General features: G+C 51.9%; 6 protein-coding genes across 6 annotated transcripts; 4 read left to right on the forward strand and 2 right to left on the reverse strand.

The window, feature by feature from the left end:
- Positions 1-1,265: 1,265 nt before the first annotated feature.
- ACET3X_006479 (uncharacterized protein) lies at positions 1,266-2,795 on the reverse strand (the record flags this gene model as incomplete). The annotated part of the gene is made up of 3 exons (XM_069452614.1): positions 1,266-1,746; positions 1,798-2,380; positions 2,723-2,795. 3 exons carry the CDS (start codon positions 2,793-2,795, stop codon positions 1,266-1,268), a joined length of 1,137 nt encoding a protein of 378 aa, XP_069305247.1.
- Positions 2,796-2,938: 143 nt separating this feature from the next.
- Positions 2,939-5,232, forward strand: ACET3X_006480 (uncharacterized protein; the record flags this gene model as incomplete). Its single annotated transcript, XM_069452615.1, has 3 exons — positions 2,939-3,040; positions 3,111-4,343; positions 4,408-5,232. The coding sequence occupies 3 exons, from the start codon at positions 2,939-2,941 to the stop codon at positions 5,230-5,232; spliced, it is 2,160 nt and encodes a 719-aa protein (XP_069305248.1).
- An 845-nt stretch (positions 5,233-6,077) lies between these two features.
- ACET3X_006481 (uncharacterized protein) lies at positions 6,078-7,051 on the forward strand (the record flags this gene model as incomplete). Its single annotated transcript, XM_069452616.1, has 6 exons — positions 6,078-6,127; positions 6,183-6,238; positions 6,474-6,494; positions 6,548-6,601; positions 6,731-6,927; positions 6,992-7,051. The coding sequence occupies 6 exons, from the start codon at positions 6,078-6,080 to the stop codon at positions 7,049-7,051; spliced, it is 438 nt and encodes a 145-aa protein (XP_069305249.1).
- Positions 7,052-7,157: 106 nt separating this feature from the next.
- On the forward strand, positions 7,158-8,507 carry ACET3X_006482 (uncharacterized protein; the record flags this gene model as incomplete). Its single annotated transcript, XM_069452617.1, has 3 exons — positions 7,158-7,286; positions 7,339-7,945; positions 8,002-8,507. 3 exons carry the CDS (start codon positions 7,158-7,160, stop codon positions 8,505-8,507), a joined length of 1,242 nt encoding a protein of 413 aa, XP_069305250.1.
- A 4,518-nt stretch (positions 8,508-13,025) lies between these two features.
- On the forward strand, positions 13,026-14,706 carry ACET3X_006483 (uncharacterized protein; the record flags this gene model as incomplete). The annotated part of the gene is made up of 3 exons (XM_069452618.1): positions 13,026-13,334; positions 13,384-14,136; positions 14,230-14,706. 3 exons carry the CDS (start codon positions 13,026-13,028, stop codon positions 14,704-14,706), a joined length of 1,539 nt encoding a protein of 512 aa, XP_069305251.1.
- A 284-nt stretch (positions 14,707-14,990) lies between these two features.
- On the reverse strand, positions 14,991-16,373 carry ACET3X_006484 (uncharacterized protein; the record flags this gene model as incomplete). Its single annotated transcript, XM_069452619.1, has 2 exons — positions 14,991-16,199; positions 16,248-16,373. The coding sequence occupies 2 exons, from the start codon at positions 16,371-16,373 to the stop codon at positions 14,991-14,993; spliced, it is 1,335 nt and encodes a 444-aa protein (XP_069305252.1).
- Positions 16,374-20,603: the final 4,230 nt, after the last annotated feature.

Raw genomic sequence — 20,603 nt, forward strand, 5'->3', positions numbered from 1 at the left:
GTTCAGCATACACGAACCTCTCATTTCAGGTCATTCCTGTACTCACAGAGGTGTCTATTGAAGCATTTAAAAGTGTAGAGAAGATGGCTGGCAAGCACCAAAGATGAAGTTTGTAGTAACACAATTGTCCTGACATGCTACAACCAACAACAAAAAACCAACCAACGGCTAGAATCAGCCGAGCACATGGACGAGCGGGTGATTAATGAGCATAAATTGCACCGCTATATCGAATTGTATGGTATACATCGATTGGAGTCATGAAACATGAGCAGTCTGATTTAGAAGACGAGAAAAAATACCCTAAGACAGTATTCACATTCGACCCGGGCATGGGCAAGAAGTACGCGCAGAGTAAAGTACCACATGATCACGGTAGCGATCTTGAATACTGACTCTCGCGCCCGATACATTGCGGAGGATTGTGATGATGCTATCTATGCCTACATCGCGTGGAGCGTTCAACCGGACAATAAGTTGGCCAAAAACTTGGTATTTGCTACCACGAACGGTTTGTGAGAGTTGGCCTCGCTTCTTCGGTCTCTAGCATGGTTTCAAAGTCTTGTTCGCGTTACCTGTGGAGGTGGTGGACGAAAAAAAAGATGACCGGATGGACCACGGCGGCTGAATTGTGTACAGATGGATGAGCGAAATCCAGACCTCCTGCAGAGATATGCCCAATGTCTTAGTGCTTAAGAGCCTCTCTTTTGTTGCACGGCGATTTGTCTGTAGGGAAAGGACAGGCAAAAAAGTCACTTGAGCCCGAAGACTCAGCATGATATTGTGGACGGGCAGGTGATCGAAACCTGGACCTTCCGCAATACAGGACACCAGTCTAGTTAGACAGGCACGTAGTTGCGGTAGCAAGAACGACCCGGGCTAAGTTTCTCGAGTTTGATCAACCGGATTGACTCCATGTAGAAAGGGGCATGTTTCGGGCGGCAATCGGCATGTTTCGGGCGGTGATCGGCAGCACACGTCAGAGGTGCATCGCCCCTCTTCCTGAGAAGCTGTCATGAGATTTTTTAATCAAAATGATATTATGGTTAATTGCCACACTATTCATAATCAGGGCGTATAGCTCAGTGGTAGAGCGCCTGCTTTGCATTTTTCGCTAGTCCAAATGCAGGAGGTCTGGATTTCGATCATCCATCCGTCCATAACTCAGTCGGCATGGTCACCCGTGCGACTTTTTTTTTTCCTCCATCGGCAACGCAAACAAGACTTTGAAACCATCACAGAAGACCAAGAAGCGCGACCAAACCCTACCAGACGTTCTTGGCAGCATATTCCAATTCCCTGGCAAAATCATCAAAGCACTTTTCAGCCAACTTGTCGTCTTTCTGAACGCTCCACTTGATGTAGGCTTCGATAGCATCATCCCAATCCTCCGCAATGTGTCGGGCGCGAAAACTAGGGTTCAAGATTATTCCCGTGACAACGCGATACGGTACTTGGTACCCGCCCATGTTGGGTTCGAATGTGAACACTGGCCTGGAGTCGTTCTTCTCCTCTCCCTCTTCCTCTTCCTTTTCCTCTTCCGAATCAGACTGCTCGTATTTCTGGACTTTCAACAGATGTTTACCATACTGTTCGATATAGCTGTGCAAGTCACGGTCATGAATCGGATAACCGAGAGCGACCATCCGATGAATGCGAACAAAAGCCTTTCGGAAGGCCTCCGTTCCAAGCTCTTCGGGAAACTTGTTATGGCCAATGTAAAGTTGCAATTTCTCCTCAGTCCACCTGCAATAGTTAATGCGATGTTGAAATTGTCAGGGGGAGATAGCGACTTACACGGTTGATTGGTACATCACCTCTTGCGAGAACTTAGAGCCTACGAGTGGGTCCATTGTGAACCAATCTACGGACTTGTTGTATGATTCTCTGCCAAGCTTGGTCTCGAGTTGAGGCAAGCACATAAGCACGATCGGTTCATATAATGCCTGCTCTCCGGTGGACCATCTTGAGTAGATTGGCGGCCGGTTGTGGGTGTCGTAGATGCGCTCCCAGTCGATACCATCCGCGCGGACATATGGACAGATGATGATCAAGCTGTACGGATTGTCATCGTCTCCGTAGGTAGCCATGAATGATGCAGCTGCTTCGTCTTTGAACACTGCGGTATCCCTGTCTGCAGGGTCATAGAGAAGACTTGAAATTTTGGCCTTGTTGTTTGAGTCGTTGAGAAGCTTCTCGTATGTTGTTCGAACTTCGTCTGCAGTCTTTTTGATGCCCTTCTGCAATAGTGCTCCGGAGAATGCTGAACACCAGCCATCCTTATGCCACTTCCAGCCAGTTTGTCCTGGTGCGTATTCGAAAGGAGGACGGAAAAGGCCCACTGTTTTGGTGTCGATACTATCTAGGTACAAGTCCGTATCTGTAGTGATTGTCGCCACATTTTTCCACTTCCACACCTACAGCGAGCACGCCTTGTGCAAGTCGTATAGTGTTGATCAGTTACACGCCTGGGCAACCCGAACCTGCCCTAGCCTTGACGAAGGCAGTGGTATAACATCCATCTGAGTATTCGTATCTTGTCTCAAAGCTCCAGCAAGTATACGTCGCCTTTCACTTCACGTATGGTTTACTAACTTGAAGCTATAGTAAGTGCACTTGAACTTCCACCGGGGTCCCGGACCACTACCAACATGCCGCATTTCTCCCCCCGCGCCCCCCCCCCCCCCCCCCCCCCCCCGAACCTCCTCTCTCGCATCCCTACCGACACTCTCATAAATTGGATTGAAGATCCCGTTGGTAACAGGCCGTCTGTCGACAGGTTCCGCGATCCCCATCGCGGCTTGGAACGATATGGATGCACCATCGTCAAAGATTACGTTAATCGCGACCTCGCATCCTATTTCACAGCGGGTAAGGACTTTTCGAGGATACAGTCGGAATTAAATAAGAATCACATATTAACAATCACATTTCAGGCATGGTCGGTCAATGGTTCGAAGAAAAGAATGGTCACGTCAGGGTCTACATCCGAGGTGCCTCAGAGTGGAGCCGTGGCAGTGAATATCATATAGACCAGTGGGTAAGTTTTAACATCTACAATGCGGCTCCAGGGCTACGTATTGGATTCACACTGACAATGCACTCTTCAGGTACCAGCCGAAATCGTCGAGCGAGGTGCTCTGTGGAGAGACGATATCAAGGACTGGGAATTCCAAATGAATTTCAGTCCTGAGGCGCTTGACCGTATCGGACGCTATACTGCTGTGGGACAACCCAGCTCAAATACCAAAGTCCGGGAAACCTCTAGGCTTGCAAGAACGATCGCCGGCCTTCTCGATGAGTTTGTCACAAATCCAGCGCCATTCATGGGTTCGAAGATCTCAACGCTCTTAGAGAGGAGACATCTCAATGGTAAGGGAGGCGACATCGGCTCTGTCGTCGAGACCATCATCGAGGGTATCAAAGAGGCAGGCCTTTACGATGTTCTAAATCGCCCCAAGTTTACGGTTCAAGATATCGTTGACGCATCGACTATCAAGATCGACCTCCAACTTGCTAAACGCACGGTCGGAGGTGTATACCTACGCTACCATTGTTCGACGTCCGACGTCCAGTTCTGGCGGAAAGATACCAAATATGTCTACGTTGGCAAGGCTGTCGACTTTAGAGATCGATTTGATCAGCATCCACACACTACGAGCAAGTACGGGGAATTGACTCGCAATTCTAGATTCCTCATTTCGTTGGCGCTCTGTAAGATAACAGAGCAGGACAACCTTGATTTTGCATACCTTGTCGAGCAAATCTTCGTGTGTCTTCTCGAATCATACAGAGAGAGTGTTCTTGTCAACGTAGGCCGCACTGTCGTGATAGACAGTGACACCGCTATCCGGCATGCCGAAGAGACCGATGCCGCTTTCTACTTCAGACAGGCTTCCGACAAGGTCTTCCAGATCACCGGTTTTCCAGGTGCTATTAACCGAGAGAATTTCGGTGTATCGTTTGGAGCAAACTACAGCAGTCCCTTCAAAGAGTGGGGCTTGATGACAGAGCAGCGTCTCTTCCTACGTCACGACACCCTGGTCAAGTCCCGCCTTAACGGATCAGTTATGCCAATATCGATATTTAGGAGCGCTAAGCCAAAGATCGCAAACTACAACTCGAAGAAGGGTAAGGATGGACTCGAGATACCCGTCTTCGCAAAGATGCATCAAGGAGATTACTTCTTCGGTGTCAGCCATACGCAAACCATCAAAGACGGGACTATGGGTCCCAAACACCGTCAACCGTTTTATATAGTGTTCGAGGTTCGAACTGACGGCCAAGCCCATCCAAACGCGTGGTCAAGACTACCCGAAATTGGTCCGTTTCTCAACTGGCAGGTAAGCTATAACCGTATGAAACGAAAGTAATGCACACACTGACTTCGTGTCTTCCCGTCTACAGCAAGGCCGTGCACTGGCAGCGCGCATGGAATGGGAATATCCAATCGGATCCGGTAACTTCAGGTTCCGCTACATACACAGTCGGAAGATCTTTACGTTTCTCGACGCGAAGAGCTATGCTGGCTCAAACATCAACTATTACCGCTCCATTGCAATGACGCAGTGGTTGTTCAACGCAGAGCCCAATCACGCACAGGCTTGGATGACTAGGCTTACGGGATGCGCTTATGTTCTCCAGACTGTCTACCACTATCACACTCAGACCATCGAGGTCAAGTTGCCTGAGCCTTTCGTTATGGCCGACGGTCGACACATCAAACCAGACGAAGTCATGCAACAAATGATGGCTTCAGGCCTCAGAAACGTCAATGGTCAGTTCAAGTGTTTGGGTACCACACGACTTAATTGCGACACCTGTGCTTTGATGCGGACCGAAAGGCAAAAGCACCTAGCGGATGGTTGTTATCAGGTCGAATTGAAGGGAAGGAAAGACCTCCTCGTCTGCAACGTATGCTTGATCTTCGGACGCCCTTGTTGCAGCTGGACACCTGGATATGGTTTCAAGAATCCAGGATACTACACAAGCAACCAGATAGCTGGTGTAGGGTCAAACAAAGCTCAAGTTAATGCAGACGAGGTTGCGGCCAACAAGCGGTGGATGTCGCTACTCGTTGCTCAGCCTCGACCTGTACAAGAGCAGACGGGCGAAGAGTTCAAGCAGCAACTTTTTGATATCGCTACTTTGAAGAGGGATGACGATGATCTTAGCGATGCTGAAGAAGGAGAAGATGACCCATTGGGCAATGAAGTCGAGGACATCGAATGAGAACCATCGCCAACACCAGAATTCGAAGGCTTTGACGACTGAGCCGAATGTTTGCTTCTTTTGTAGGTGAATTACAATCACTTCGGGAAATCGCAAACACTAACATGATATTCAGGTTTCTTCATTGGTCATTTTCGGACATGCTGCGTCTATGATCCTTGCGGAGGTCAGCCATGTGTGAGCACCAAAGCAGGATATGGCGTACCTTTCTTGCTTTCCTCCTAATTTTGCGGCTGCGGAGGTTGGCGGTATCCTGGTTCACATGGTGCAGAGGTGCACATGGTTCCTTAGTGAGGATGTAATCGATGCTCAACCATCTGAATCCATCAACAAGGAGGACTTCCTTCAACAGGAATCACTCATAGGCCTAGCCTTTCTTTTTTAGTATGAGTTGCACTTACTAGTACCTACAGACCCACAATAAGATCCACGTCTTACCAAACTTCTTCGTCTCCATTATCAACTTCGGTCTTTGTTCTCTATTGCAACTATAGCAATCGATGGCTCGTTGCATTCCTACCCGATCCAGACACCTCACCAGTAAAGAAGTGGACTTTCTGCAAACTTCATCCCTAGATCAATATCACACAACCTATGAACGCATAGATGAGGCAGAACATCGGAATGCGACACAAGTCTCCTTATATCGTCAAAGCGAGGCCTGGGATTAAAACCTGTAAGGGATGTGCCCATGGCTGGGGTGCGTTAGGCCTTCATGGTCATTGGGTTTCCGCCAGGTAGCGACTTCCTTGGTCGCGACTGCCCTCAGTCGTGACTACCCTCAGTCGTGACTACCCTCAGTGTTAGCGAAGCACGTGGGAACGAATTTTGCAAGCTTATCTAGAATGCCGGCCGCTCACTCCATGATGCTTCAACTATCCGACAACATCATGGAGTAAGTAATGAGCTGTGTGGCAATGCTCTGCAATCATGACTGACCTATGCCCTAGTAACCAGTGTGCCGCGATCTGGGCTCGCCCGCTGGGCTTCTTGCCCAACCCAGAAAGTGAGTACTTCTCGAGCTTTGTCCGATGCTTCTCATGTCGCGGCTACGTTTCGAGTAGTATGCCGGGAAGCATCCGTTCAGTGCCACAAGTCCCGCGATCACCAGAGTGGTGACTGCTACCACCAAGATCACCATAGAAAGAATCAATCGCCAACCTCATCTTGGTCTACGCGCTTTACAGAAGTTGTGATTGGATTTCTTTCGGAGAATGTTACTGACATGCTACTTTCTTTAGCCAGCATAGAACCTACCTGGCGTAAGTATTCCATTCGCACGTCCACTTTTGCAGACAACACTAACATTCTCCAGCAGTGAAGGCCATCGACGTCGCTGTGGCCTTTTCGGTCCCAGCAGGGGACGAGGGTAAGTGCGATCCACAGGAGTCGACTGGAACGAAAGCCCAAATACGAATCATGATCATCCTCTATCATATCCAGCACCCATATATCCAGAAAAGACTTCCATATGTAGATACAAGCTAACGCAGTGTAGACGAATTCGAGTGCCTCTGGCCCCGGGCCGCGCCTGCGCCCGAGCCTGAGCCCGTTGAGGCTGGGGCTGCCGCGCCCTCAAAGCGGCCAGCGAAGAAAGCGGCGGGCGCTGGGCCGCCCAAGAAGAAGAGGAAGAAGAAGGAGAAGAAGGAGGAGAAGGAGGAGGAGAAGGAGAAGAAGAAGAGGGGGAAGAAGTCGGTAAGTACTCACTTTCTAGTGCTGTGTACTGGAGCTCTATGTGTAATGCTAATCTGTGCTGTAGAAACCCGTGGCCGCGCCCCTCGACGACGAGGACAAGGAGAACCGGCCTCCGGGCTTTTAGATGTTGCGCCACCTCAGCCACTCTTGGCGCGTCGCACGAACACCGACCCCGTAGCTGTCATCAGCTCGCAAACAAACACGTCGCAGTCGCAACAACAACCGCCACGATGAGTTCACTAGGCACATACTTCCTGGACGTCGTATACTCGTTCACAAACTGCATGGTCTGCTTTCCAAGCTCACCCCAACTCAAAATCAATAGTCGGAGTTTCAAGATATTACGGTTGCTGGGCGAGGTAAGCTGAGATGTTGCGATGGTACGCAACCAATCGACTTATTGCGATGCAGGGTGGCTTCTCATATGTATATCTTGTACAAGACAACTCGAATCAACAACTCCTTGCGCTCAAGAAGATACGATGTCCGTTTGGACAAGAGAGCGTGAGCCTGGCGCTCAAGGAAGTCGAAGCCTACACACTATTCTCGCCGCATCCAAACATCATACACTCGATCGACTACTCCGTTGAGACCGACAAATCAGACGCGTCCGCGAAGACTGTGTACATCCTTCTCCCATACTACCGTCGCGGTAACCTACAAGATATGATCAACGCAAACTTAGTCAACCACACAAAGTTCCCCGAGCGGAGACTCATGCTCCTGTTCTTGGGTGTCTGCAAAGCGCTAAAGGCGATGCACCAGTACAAGGTCAAGGGCGGGCCTGGCGGCGCGCGAAGTGAGGGCAAGGCGAAGAAGGTCAGGAGAGACGCAAAGAGAGCAGATGCGGAAGCTGCAGAGAGCATGGAGATGCGCCCGAGCAGGAGAAACCGCGATCATGAGGAAGACGATGAGCAGGAGGCGGAAGGATTGCTAGAAGAGTCTGAAGTCACAGCGGCGCATGAAGGCATTGCGCCTGGTGGAGAGAGGGCATATGCGCATCGGGATATCAAGCCTGGTATGCAAACTCACAAATCCCATGCATGGGTATGTTCTAGCGATTAACACCTGCAGGCAACATAATGATAGACGACGACGGCAAAACACCCATCCTCATGGATCTCGGCTCCCTCGCGCCATCCCCGACACCCGTAACCTCACGCTCCCTTGCCCTGCAAATCCAAGATACCGCCGCCGAACACTCGACCATGCCATACCGCGCCCCCGAACTCTTCGACGTCAAGACGGGCTCAGTAATCGACACCAAAGTCGACATCTGGTCGCTCGGTTGTACACTTTACGCATGCTTGGTCGGCAAGAGCCCCTTTGAGGCTAGGTCAGACGAAACCGGTGGTAGCCTGAGCATATGTGTATTGGGCGGTGACTGGAGGTTTCCAGATGAGGGTATGCAGAGGGGCAAGCAAAAAGCCAACCCTGAGGATGCGATCACAGATAGTGTGAAAGAGGTGGTGAGGAAGTGCTTGAGGCTGGAGCCGAGTGAGCGACCGGGTGTTGATGAGCTGATTGTAATTGTGGAGGATGTACTAAGGGGGCTTCCGGAGGATGGCTCGGACGACTAGACGATGCGCACCCATTGATGAGTATGCTTGTACGAGTACATTTCCTTTCTTTTCAGCGTGCGCATGTCCACAAATCGGGAAGGTCGACTTTCCACACGGTCGAGCGTTTCGCATCACTCCAATATACCCTTTCACCTATTGATTCCGTCACTACACTAGTTGTGTCCATTATGCTGGGCACTATCGGCTTCTGCCAAGCAACTTGGGTACTGGCTCCAGGCAAGTGCAGCAAGTTGAGGTTGTAATGTCGAGAGAATATGGAAGCGTTGTGGGTGCAAGTCATGGGGTCCGTCAAAACTCAGGTGTGGTACCGAAAACACGGAGAAACTCAGCCAACCGCAGCAGATTACAGGCGCCGAAGTTCATACAACATGCACGTTTGTTCTCAAATGATTGAAGCAGCCTTTGTCGTCTTCTGGACCCAAATTGGGATTGGTCGCAACGTATCCTCAGCGGTCATGTAAGACAAGAAGCTAGCAAATGAATGACAGAAACTTGCAGTTCAGGATATGGCAGGAAATGTATTGTTTGTGTAGCTGAGATGGATAGATGCCCTGTTCAAAAGTCTCAAGATAGAGATCCGTACCACTTCTCCTGCCATTCGTTCCGGAGTCGACCAAGATACTAAACCTGCTCTACCATGCCCATAGATCACCCACCACAACTTTATGAGCAGACGAATCGGCCGAGAGCCTATCTAGATATCTCAATGTAACCGAGTCACCTAGAGTCCTAGATACGGTCGCCAATTCACTAAGTACCCCTGCAACCATCCGAGCGAAGAGTTGGGCCCCCCACCCTATCGAGACGAGTGCAGCAGCTTTCTGAACCACCGAGGTACTTAACGCAGGTATCGTGAAACTCGGAACCTTTGATCTTCGTTTTGAAAGGCTCGGCGATACACTTCTAAGGGTCAGCATCTGAACTACCTGCATATAAGCATTCATATCCACTTACATCTTTACCATCTAAACAATTGTCATTAGTTTATTGTATAACAACACGAGGTATTTGATCAGCACTTACCAAATGCACGAGTGCTGAAATCAGAGCAGGCCTTCGTAGTGGCACATGTACTCTCTGTTCCACGAACGTGGCAGAAGCAGCGATCTCAATTGTCGGCGCTGGCGAGACTGAGAAAGCCCAGGCTGTCAGCACGATTAGCAAGAGAAACAACGGGTTGGATCTTGGGACTTTACAAGGAGAACTGAACAATGGTGGTGAGCTTCATGATGGTTGCTTTGATCGTTGAGAAAATGGATGCAGGTCTGACGAAGGATACAATTGAAGTTGTGGTGAGATATGATCGAAGAGCATGCCCATAGTTATATTTATATATCTTGATCTCCAGTGAGACGAGCAATTGCTAGTTGTGAATCGATGTTTCTCAAACTGGAAGACGGCTATAATTGTTCCTTGGTTACTGATCCAAACCTTATTACACGAGGATGTCTTTCGAAGGTTTATGTATCATGAAAGTCGGTGCTTACGACAATAACGATTTCATTCCTCATGCCGCTGCTGACTGTAGAATACTACAGGCTTGGGGTTAGAGCTTATGTTTCAACCTTCCAATAGGGTAGTATGTCTACATCTGAACACCTACGTAGATAGGTTCAGCAAAGAAAGTTTTTGGAAGTACCGAGTTTAGACGCATCAGAGCACGGTCCTGCTATACTTAGGTATCTTAATAGACCATCTCCTTACAAGCCTTGCCTACCTAGATAAGCCTACAAAGGTGACTTGACCATACCTACCTAGCGCGTGGAGGGGGCTTATGCTTACGAGGATCTTTCTCCATCAACAATCAACGACATGTTGACGAGCGTGTGCCTAGGTAGCATTGTCTTGGGTCTCGAGGAGGCCTGATTTGTATGGCAATAGTCATTGAGTTGTGCTATGAGGGAACAACGTGTTGACGCTACCTAGGCATGTTCGCGTGCTAACACACCATCTGCTACAACACGATGGTTAATACAACATAGTGATCTCTTACTACCCGAAACCACTCCATTCGCCCTACAGGTACTCCGGATTTGGATCCAAGCGTGCTTATGCCCCCAATATTTCCCCATAATGATTTCAAACTTTGTTGCATGTCGAGGTGGAAAGTCTGACCTATGGAGGTAAGTCTGATCACAAGATTACCGGCACTTGGCCTGCGAGCTACCTCGGTACGGCACGATGTCAGATAATTTCCAAGGTTATGGAAGGTTCGTCAGCTCGTATTCCAACTTGAGTTTGAGAAGTCGCGGCCGTAGAGCTTTCCAAGGTTGTGAAGTCCAGTGACTAAATGCTCGGAACCAGACAAGGACACAAATTGCCGCGTGTCTAGGTACGGCAGACACAAGGGATATAAAGTCGTTGCAAATACCCTCCAAGATTGTGCATCAAACTTGTACATTCTCCAAGCATCTCATCCTTCGCAATCACAAATCATGAAGCTCTTCTACTATGCTCTTCTTGCATCCGCAACTCCGTTGGGTCTATCACTCGGAGTCCCCAAGTAAGACGATCGAACATATTCAGATGACTGTGCTAATCCCAATTCGCAGCGCAAGCCCTGGAGAAGTCAACCAAGTTGAATCCCGTTCCGAATTGTAGGCTTCCTAGCGTGGAGAAAAAACATGTTACTCACAGGAGCTCAGGGATCTTGCCAATTCGCGCTCTGCCGACGACGCTCTTTCGGAGAGAGGCCTTGCGAAGAGACAGATCAGCTCCGTTCCTCGCTCATGCTGGCAAGAGAACGGAAAATTCAAGTTCATCGTGGAAGGTATCATTATTGCTACCGAGATGATCGGCAACAATTTGCACTATTTCATCACTGTTAGCGCTGAAGGCACGTTTCTTACAAACGTCCTCATGGACCTTGGTCATGGCACGTATCGGTTGGCGATATCGGAACGGGGCAGCATCCCATTTACGCAAGGTGTGATGAGCATCTACGCTGGAGATCACGCGCGCAGGGTGTGAAAATAACCTGGCAAGAATTATTTCGTGTGACGGTGAAAGCACACTATTGTGAGGTCAAGGTGTATCGACTATGGGAAATTCGAAAGGCTTTCGTACAAGATCGCAGCGTACTCTAGGTATTGTACATTAATCGATCTTGACCTGGTATATCTTGCACACTGTGATCTGCTGTAAACTTGGAGGCAGAGGAGCACTATTACATCTATTAACATACTATCAACAACACGTCTCAAAGAAGTGTAACTTACAAAGCCTTGAGAGCTGGAATATTTAAGATAGTTATGTCTTCAAAACCTTGATATGATACATGATAGGGTTGGGTGATGGCCTTGGTAGATGCAATCTTTTCGTTTCTACGCCAACGCATCAATTCTTGTTCCTTCACGAGCGAGACGATTGCTTTCCATAGTTCTCTGAGTCGGTACACGAAAATGCCTTCGCATGTTTGACCTCAGTCAAAACCCATGTCGAGGTTAGACTTTGCAGGGTGACCTCAGAAAGTCTGTTTCTATTCCCTCAGGGATAGGTTCCGACCGCTGGGAAGAATTTGGCGTCGGAATGACAGTAACAGTCAACTGCATCAGCAGCACTGGCACAAGCAAGACTACCTTTGATCCGCACTTGACTTTCCAACACGTCACTGTGCCTCATCTGACTTGTGATAGCGTTATATGCTCATCGAGCTCACACCCTACTTGTCCCTGCTCTTTTCACATGACAGAGAAAAAATACGTAGAATTCATGATTTGAGAAAAGAAAAAAGCAAGCAACGACAGCATGGTGTCAGGCAAAGATGGCAAGGGGAGCCGAAGGAGTGCTGACCGTGGTCGACAAATATTATTGCTGCGTATGTAGCTGTGACTGTGTTCTGCCTCAGTACGTCACACCATACAAGGGAAAAATCGAACGCCACCCCTGTAATTGCCTGAGTAGAGTATCGCCACATAAGGAAGTAATTGCTCTCTCTGTAGTTGCCTGGTAATGTGTGTAATCTTCCTTTGTATAGCGTGGATAGTAATTGTAGGCGTCCAGTTCATGTCGGCAAATGAAGAAGCCATCTGAAACACGCCAGTGATTGACGATACGGAGAAGCAAACCTGGGCGGACTCGGAATGTCGATGATTTTGTTGTTTGAACAGCGAGTCAATAGAAGAAGATGGCGTGTGACAACGAACCAGATCTCCACCACAGCGCCGTTAGCTGCATGACATTGTTCTCCGCGTTGATCTCCGCAGTCCGGCACCGTCCTGGTGGCTGATCTAGGCGGGGCTTGTCGCGGGACCCCTGCATAAACAACACCTTGCGATTGAAGACCGGGGGCTCTTGCGAGCCATATGGGAGCTTGCTACCCTCAATTTGGTGGTTCCCCTTTCACCTTCCCCACCGCATTGGTACATAATCTTACGCGCGTCCGCCAGCATTTGTTTACACCCAACATTGGTACCACGACAAACCATTACACCCCGCTTGACCCGCCACAACACTCGCCCCCCAGTATCCATACGCACGACAGCAATTAGCTAGACAGCTGATATATACGGCGTTATGACACTCCGTGACACGTACACCAGGTTCCTGGCGACGCCTTCCTCGGGCGCGCTGGCGGACAATGCCTCTCTTCATTATGTCACCACTACGACCAGCATCAGCGACGCGACAGCCATCATCAAGCACCTGTCTGTCCAGGAGAGGCTGTTGAAGAAGACCAAAGAGAAGGTGCTGAGTGTGATTGAGAGCAGCAATGGCCTGAGTGTCGATGTCGAGACGACGATTGAGTTCATCAATGGCGGCGGCGCATACCTGCCAGGCCTCGACGACAACTTTGTCGCCGACCGAACGGTGACGTTCCCCATGGTATTTGACCCCCTCAACCATGTCGCTATGCCTTTACTGACGGTGACAGGTCCATATGGTCCACTTTGACAGTTCCGGAAAGATCACACAGATCCGCCAGTACTGGGACCAGGGCTCTCTCCTGAAGCAAGTCGACGTCATTGGCGCGCGCTCTCGCAACTGGCCTATCCGCGACAGCAGCGAACAGATTCGCCTGATTGCATCGAATGCAGCAGCTGCACAGCCCGAGCCGAGTGCTTCGTCGCGCCCCTCGACGTCGGCCTCTCGTGGCGTGGATGAGGTCTCCATCAGCGACCGTTCCAGGCGATCGACAAACAATGCCATGAACGACCCGCACGCATCGCTCGACCTCTTTGCGCCCCGCCAGGTAGACCAAGAGGAGCATCACAGCCCTGGTCCGTCAGTACCGCGCGCGCAGTCTGCGAAGCCTCCTCCGCGCGAGTACTCGGAGCTGTTCGCTGGCGCGGATGCTGGATCCCCTTCACCGTCACCCCAGAGGATCCCAGGCAAGGCGGGTAGCGGAAAGCACTACAAGGCGAACCGGCTGTTCGAGGAGGGCGAGGACGAGCACCCAGTCGCCCCTATGAGCGTCAAGACCAGCTCCAAGAAGTACGACCACTTCACCCTCGGTGAAGGTGAGGAGACGCCAAAGGTACGAGACACTTCACGACCGTCCAAGCACGACCAGAACCGCAACAGGAACGATGCGCATTGGGACTTCGACGACTTCACTACCCCGGACAAGTCGAAGCCCAAGACGCTACCCAGCGCGGTTCGGCACTTTGGCTGGAGCGACGACGAGGTTGGTGCTTTCCATCAGCCGGAGACACGTGTTGCCTCCAAGTCCCTGATCTACCTCCAAAACACACACATGCTAACGTCCGTGTCACTCTAGGAGACGTCACCCGTCCGCCGACCCATTGTCCACAAGGCCCGCCCCGACCAAGACACGCACTTTGATCTCGACGACAACGGCACTCCCGAGGCTCAACGCGACCCTGCGCCCACAAAGGGCGGACGCAGCAACAAGGGCCAGGGCCTCTACTCCAACAACGTCACCGACAACGAAGTCGATCCAGCCGCTGCGCGCGCCCTGTCGGACATTACAAAGAACAAGAGCCAGACCCGTAGTTCTATGAAAACACACTGGGGCGTTGACGCAGACTCGCCCGATAGCCGCGGTATAAACATTGCTGGTAACGGCATGGGTGGACGCAAGGGCACCGAGTGGTCTCTTTTCGAGGACGACCCCAAGCCGGCGAAGAAGGAGAATGGTGGATTCAGCAGGAGCGCGAGGGGGACTGCTATCAAGACTGAGGGCGACGGTATGGGTGGACGCAAGGGCGCGGATAAGAGCTTCTGGGACTTTTAGGTTGCGTCTCAGCCTACGGACCCACGGCTGTCGTTTGTGGTACCTGCGAATGAGCGACTGCTAAGGTTTTGAGGATGAGTGTTGGTAGGCTACGCATTGACATGGCGCACTAGCTGTGAGAGCGAGTGTGTGGTGTTAGATGCCAACCAGACCTTGGACATCAGACAAGGCATGTAAGAGTAGAAGATTGTTTACTGAATTGAGATACCTGTTCTTCTGGTTTGAAAAACGTATTTTGTGTGACTCCTTGGTATCCAATTGCTTCATAACCAAAGCCTTCCCCATCATCCCATCATCGCACCATCATCGTTTCTAGAAAAAACAATCTCAAGTTCATCCCCCACCCTCCCACTATCCATATCTCCATCCCAAGGAATAAACGTAATATCCGCTTTCAACCCCCACCTCCTCCCCATCTTCTCCCGTTCTTCATGTGTTGTCCTCGCGCGCATGCCCTCCCACACAGCGCGGAACGCCTCACCCTCGCCTTCCCGCTCCACCTCCTGTCCCTCCTCTGGGCTATCGAACCAGACCCCCGCGTCCACAATACGGCGTAAGTCGTCCGTCGGTTCCATGGACGCCCAAATATCCACAGGCGCGTACTTGACACGTACCTCCTGCAGCGGCGCTGACGTCGCTGTGCCCTCGGTATGTGGAGAGGCGAGCATGAGGAGGGCGTGCACGCAGACTTGGACCCAGTACCGGATCTTGAGGGGTAGAGCGAAGCCTGGCCGCGAGACGCTGCGGCTTTGGTGGGAACCGCGGGATATGAATCTCAGCGGAAGTGTTATGCTGGTTAGACTGAAGGTGGGTGAGGCCAGGTATGTGAAGAGCGGTGTGACTTCCATTGAGACGAGGAGATCTAGTTTTGTGGCGATGTCTGCTGCGTAGGCTTCGCGGACGGGGTCGTGGGTGGGATCGGCAAACGGGTAGTGGCCTGCGAAGCCAAAGGGGTCGTTTGCGTTGGAGGGCTGTGCCGTAGCTGGCTGGCGAAAGGACGGGTACAGTGACGAGTTTGAGGCGTCATAGAAGTTGTCGTCGTAAGATTTCCCTTCGTGATCGTACTCGTCGTAATGGCCGCTGTAATAGGCGCCTCGTACGTAGTCGACATCAACCTCTACTTGGTCATGCTCCCAGTACCACACGTCCCTTCCTTCTTCTCTGTCTGGCGGGTAATGTTGCAGGTTGGGTAGCGTTAGCCAGTCCAATTCTATCTTCTTCAGCCATTTCAGCCACTGTCTGCCAGGTCCATTGGGCTCTTCGATCTTCTCCAATAGGGCCTTGAGGACAAACGGTCCGCAGCTGAGGTAGACGGTGTGGTTTTTGAAGAGAATTTCGAGCGCTTCGCGGGCGACTTGACGGTTGAGGAGAAAGTAATTATGGCGGGTCACAAGGAGGATGGCAGCAGCGCTGGGCTTGAAGTATTTCAAGTGACGGCGCTCAATAGCCCTGTCGGTGCTGAACTCTTGCGCTGCGAACGTGTAATCGTATATCTATAACGCCATCAGACCAGGCTCCAACAGGGTGGAGGAAATACACACTTGGTCACGGAGCTCTCGCGGAAGCCTGAGAAAGGGAAAAATACGAGATGACACGGCATCCTCACAATCAATCTGCTCCGCACCAACACGAGGGTCAAGAGACCCGGATGTGGAGATGGCGGCCATGGTACCTGCTCTTACTGTAATCGACGCGTTCTTTTCGTGTTGCGAACCAAGCTTTGCCCCGCAGCACCGCCATGGCGATCTTCACGTGATATTCGCTCCACGCCGAGCCAATCGGCCGATCCCTGTCGTGGCAATGCCGCCGCAAACTAGCCACACTGGATCAGGCAGGCGCTTGACATATACCATGGATGAACGGGCCGATTTCTGTCTGTAATGACCGTCATCCTCGTAGCGTATCCGTACATTCGGGTCGCAAGGGAATCGCGATATCAAGCACTTCCAAGTACCTTGGGTGCTGTGTGGAGTGTTCGCAATACATACCCATTGCGCTTGCATGGCAAGGTAATCATGACTGCTGCAGCTTTCCTCTACCCCAGCGCACCCAAACTGACTCGATGACAAGCATCGCGGAGCTTTCGGTTGGTGCCGAGGTGAGATGCTTTCACTGGTAGTCGCACCGCATCGAGGTAAGACTCCGTTCAACAACCACACTCTCTGGGTAATTATAACCGAGACGACCTTGCGTGTCACTGCAGTCCAGAGGTAACCGTTGCAGCGCCGCTCGCTTCTGTCAATTACGGGTATATTGCCTTCAGCCTTCAGGTACGGGTCTGCCGTTGTGCGGCTCGACGTCAAGGGGTCTTGCGTCCGAAATGTCACCAAGGCTCAGATCTTCGGGGAATGTCACTGCAATATCCGCCTACTGATGTACTGCAGGGAGCACGCATGCGGGAGCTCTACCGACTGGTCTTGTTTGCCGATAGACTCTGAGCGCGTAACGACCTACCTGGGGTAGTCCTGCATCTGTGCTACCGTCAGCGCCCCAACAGTTCCACCTTTGAAGGGATACCAGCTGCTGGCAAGTTGACGCGTCCGCGTACAACATACGTCCTCCAAACCTGTATCTTGAACAAATTCGGCATGCTGACAACGTGCTGCGCCTGTGTAACTGACATGCATGTGCGTTCGATGATGCCAATCGATCGGTGGCTAAGATCGGTGGCCAAGATCGGACGACGACAGACACATACATAACGGGCATGTCCGAAAATGCCTTTAGCGGTGCAGCGGTTGTCGGTTTCTGCTCCTGGTCCGGTCCATACTCACAAAGATCTGGAGCCCGATTGCGCTAGTCTCGTGCAGAGAGCGTTGCCGTACATGATGCAGGCACAGCAGCATAGCGAACCTTATATCTCCTACAGCCTAGTAATGCTGTGGCCGCAACTAGCCTTCAAAATCTTCGGTGCCAAGTGGAACCATGAGAGCAGCCGAATGATCATGCTATTGAGCATGTGGGTCTCATAGCCGTGAACGTGATTGATGCCGTTGTCGTTACGTCTTCAACTACGGTTCGCTTGACCATGGCACTCTTGTAAAATTCGAAGCCGACTCTTTAATGATCGTTGCTCAGCCAAGACACTGAGGTACGAGACAAGCACTAGCACCTGACACAAGACCGTTAGGTTCGTGAACCTGGTCCTTGGGCCTGCGTGTGGTAGCACGATTAGGTCGAGTACAGTGCGAGGAGGCAACACCGCCATGTGGTGTAGAGTACTAAGAGTAACTTGGTCGGCTTGGGCCGAACAGGTGATACTGATTCAAAAGTTGCGTAATAATGGGCATATGTCGGCAGCGGTTGCCGGCCGCAGTCCAGGTCCGATGTTCGTGTTTGATCAGGGCAGGTGGCTTGCAAAGAGGTTAGTCCTTTTGTGTATCCGGATGACCATACGGAGATGGTCCTCTGTCTCACACGCTTGCTTTCTGGTTTGCGGTAGGGGAGCCGTGGACGATATTGGTTGTTGTCATGACCCCAGCGAGCTGAGCCGATGTGGGGTTCTGAATGTTCAAGGTCGATACAGCATGCGATATATGGTTTAGAGAATGGAGAAGTTCGATGCACCTAGCCTGGATGCTCAAAAAGGGCTCAACATTGGTGCTCACATGGCGCGTCGTGTCACTTTGTAGATGGATGCGGCTCCCGAGGATTCAAGCATCATGTGCATTGCATGTTCCGAGCACAAATGCGACAGTCACAACGATGTGCCATGCCGACCAAGACACTGCCGAGAATGGCGGACAGTGACAAGGGGTGTGGACGTGTTACCAAAGATACAAAGTGGACGCAGCACCTGTAACACCTTTTGCAACCGCAGAAGAATTATTGGTAGGATGATCGGCAGGCAAAAAGGCTATGGGCTGCAGGAGTTTTGGCAGAAGTCGGGCCAGGAGCAATGGGTAAAAAGTGAATGGAGCGGGTTGATTGACAGGCGGGAAGCAGGGTGCGGGAGCCCTGTGCCCTGCGGAGACTTGTTCAGTTGAGCGCGTGCATCGGAGGAAGACGAAAGGCAGTAGCGGAGTGTCCGGAGAAGCGATTGTGTGTGGACAAGTGGTTCAGTTGTTGTCCAGGGCTGTACCATGGTAGGAGAGAGGGCTAGCGGGCCTACTATGGCCATGTTTGTTTGGCATGGGCACGGGCTAGCCAGCCAGCTACTGCATGTCGGCAGCGAATGCAGGCTGCAGAAGGATGCGCGCTGCAGGCGGCCATGTGTGAGGATCGGCGGAGGACAGTGTGGCAGAAATTTGCATTTTGTCGGCGCTTTGGCCGGTTGGGTAGCAGGCATGGAGAGCTAGCGGGCCTCGTGGCGGTACAGCGGGCGGCGGGATAGCAAGACGGGTTTGGCTAACGTGACGACAGACTACAAGGCCCTGCCATGCTCGCATCCCGTGTCTCTTGGGCCCAGGGTTCCGTGTGTCTGTGAGTATATGCACGCGTCTGCTCTCGACGCAAGAGCGGAACAAACGACTATTCTGCGGCAGCCGGACGCGAGTAAGTGGGTGCTCGACGACGGTGGGCAGGCAGCGCAGGCGTGCTGTGCCGGGCACCAGTTCGCGCGCGGAGGCAGGGAGCCCATATTAAGTGCAGCTAGCCGCCGCTAGACGGGCTGCTTAAGATACACGAGGCCTCGATTGAACGATTTCCCACGTGCGGCCGGCTCACTGCTGGGCACAAACATGTCGATTAATTGGCTGGCTCCCTTGGTGCCCTTGGTGCCCTTGGTGCCCTTGCTACTCGACAAGACTCACCCCTCGCCTCTGGCCCTCGCTGTTGCGCCGCGCCCTCGTCCACTTTGAAAAGGTCCCTTCTGAGCGTCGTACCCACGGCTAGACCGCCGGCTGCCCGCTGCTTTGTTGTGCGCCTTGCTGCCATCCTTGTCCCAGGACATGTACTCGACCCGGTAGTCTGCTGACGGCGCTGCTCTTCTTCCCCACGCGCGCAGCAGCACTGTGCCTGTCTTGCTTTGACCTCACCACTCGCCCTGTACCACATCCACCCACATCCACCGCCCACCGCAGCCCCTTCCAATCTGGCCAATTCCCCTCCAGCCGCAGCCAGAAAACGCCTCGCGCCACGCCTGCGTCGTGCACTCGCCTCTTGCGTCGCCCATCATCGTGTCAACTCCAGATCCCGCCCGCTCGACGCTGTGTCCACTGGTTCAGGGAAAAGCACCATTTTGCCTGTCCCTGCTGCAGCAACCGCCGACCGGGGAGAGAGCACTGCAGTCACGTCTCTTTTGGCATCGACTCTCTCGTGGGACGTTTGCGCCGCCATCTCTCTGCTTGCTTTTGTCTCGACTGGTACCTCGACTACTGCTAGTCCCGTCAGAACAAGTGAACCGGGCAGTATTCTCGACAGCTGGCACATCTGGAAACCACCGCCATCGCCCGCTGCCTCTGTCGCGGTAATTGGCGTGCACCGCTACCCTGCGCCTGCCATTCGAATTGGATCCGTCTTGGCGTCCCTTCGTCGTGCCCCACTTCACCAAACTGCCATCCTTACTTTAGGGAGGAGCGAACCATATCCCGTGCGGCCTCGCTCAGAATTACCTTTCCTTACCACCTCGCAATCATCGCCCAATCCACGTCACAGCTTATCTAATCCCGGCACCCGGACCTCTATTACTCCTACTTCTCCATCTTTGCACCTGGCCCCGTCGTCCCGACTGTGCAGAGTGGTCCGACCCGGTGATTCTGCTCAACGTTGTTCCTCACTGCCTTGCTGGATCCACTTTCTTGGCGACTCGAGTTATTACCATCACGAGTCCCATCATTGTCTCGCTACCACAAGAGTTGGGCACACACTACTATCTTATAAAACTTGCCCTCGTGCTCCTCCCGTGCTCCTCGACAGCCATGGATTCTGTCTCCCAACGTCCACTTCCGCATAGCAAT

Source organism: Alternaria dauci, chromosome 6, assembly GCF_042100115.1.
Source record: "Alternaria dauci strain A2016 chromosome 6, whole genome shotgun sequence".
Classification (NCBI taxonomy): domain Eukaryota; kingdom Fungi; phylum Ascomycota; class Dothideomycetes; order Pleosporales; family Pleosporaceae; genus Alternaria; species Alternaria dauci.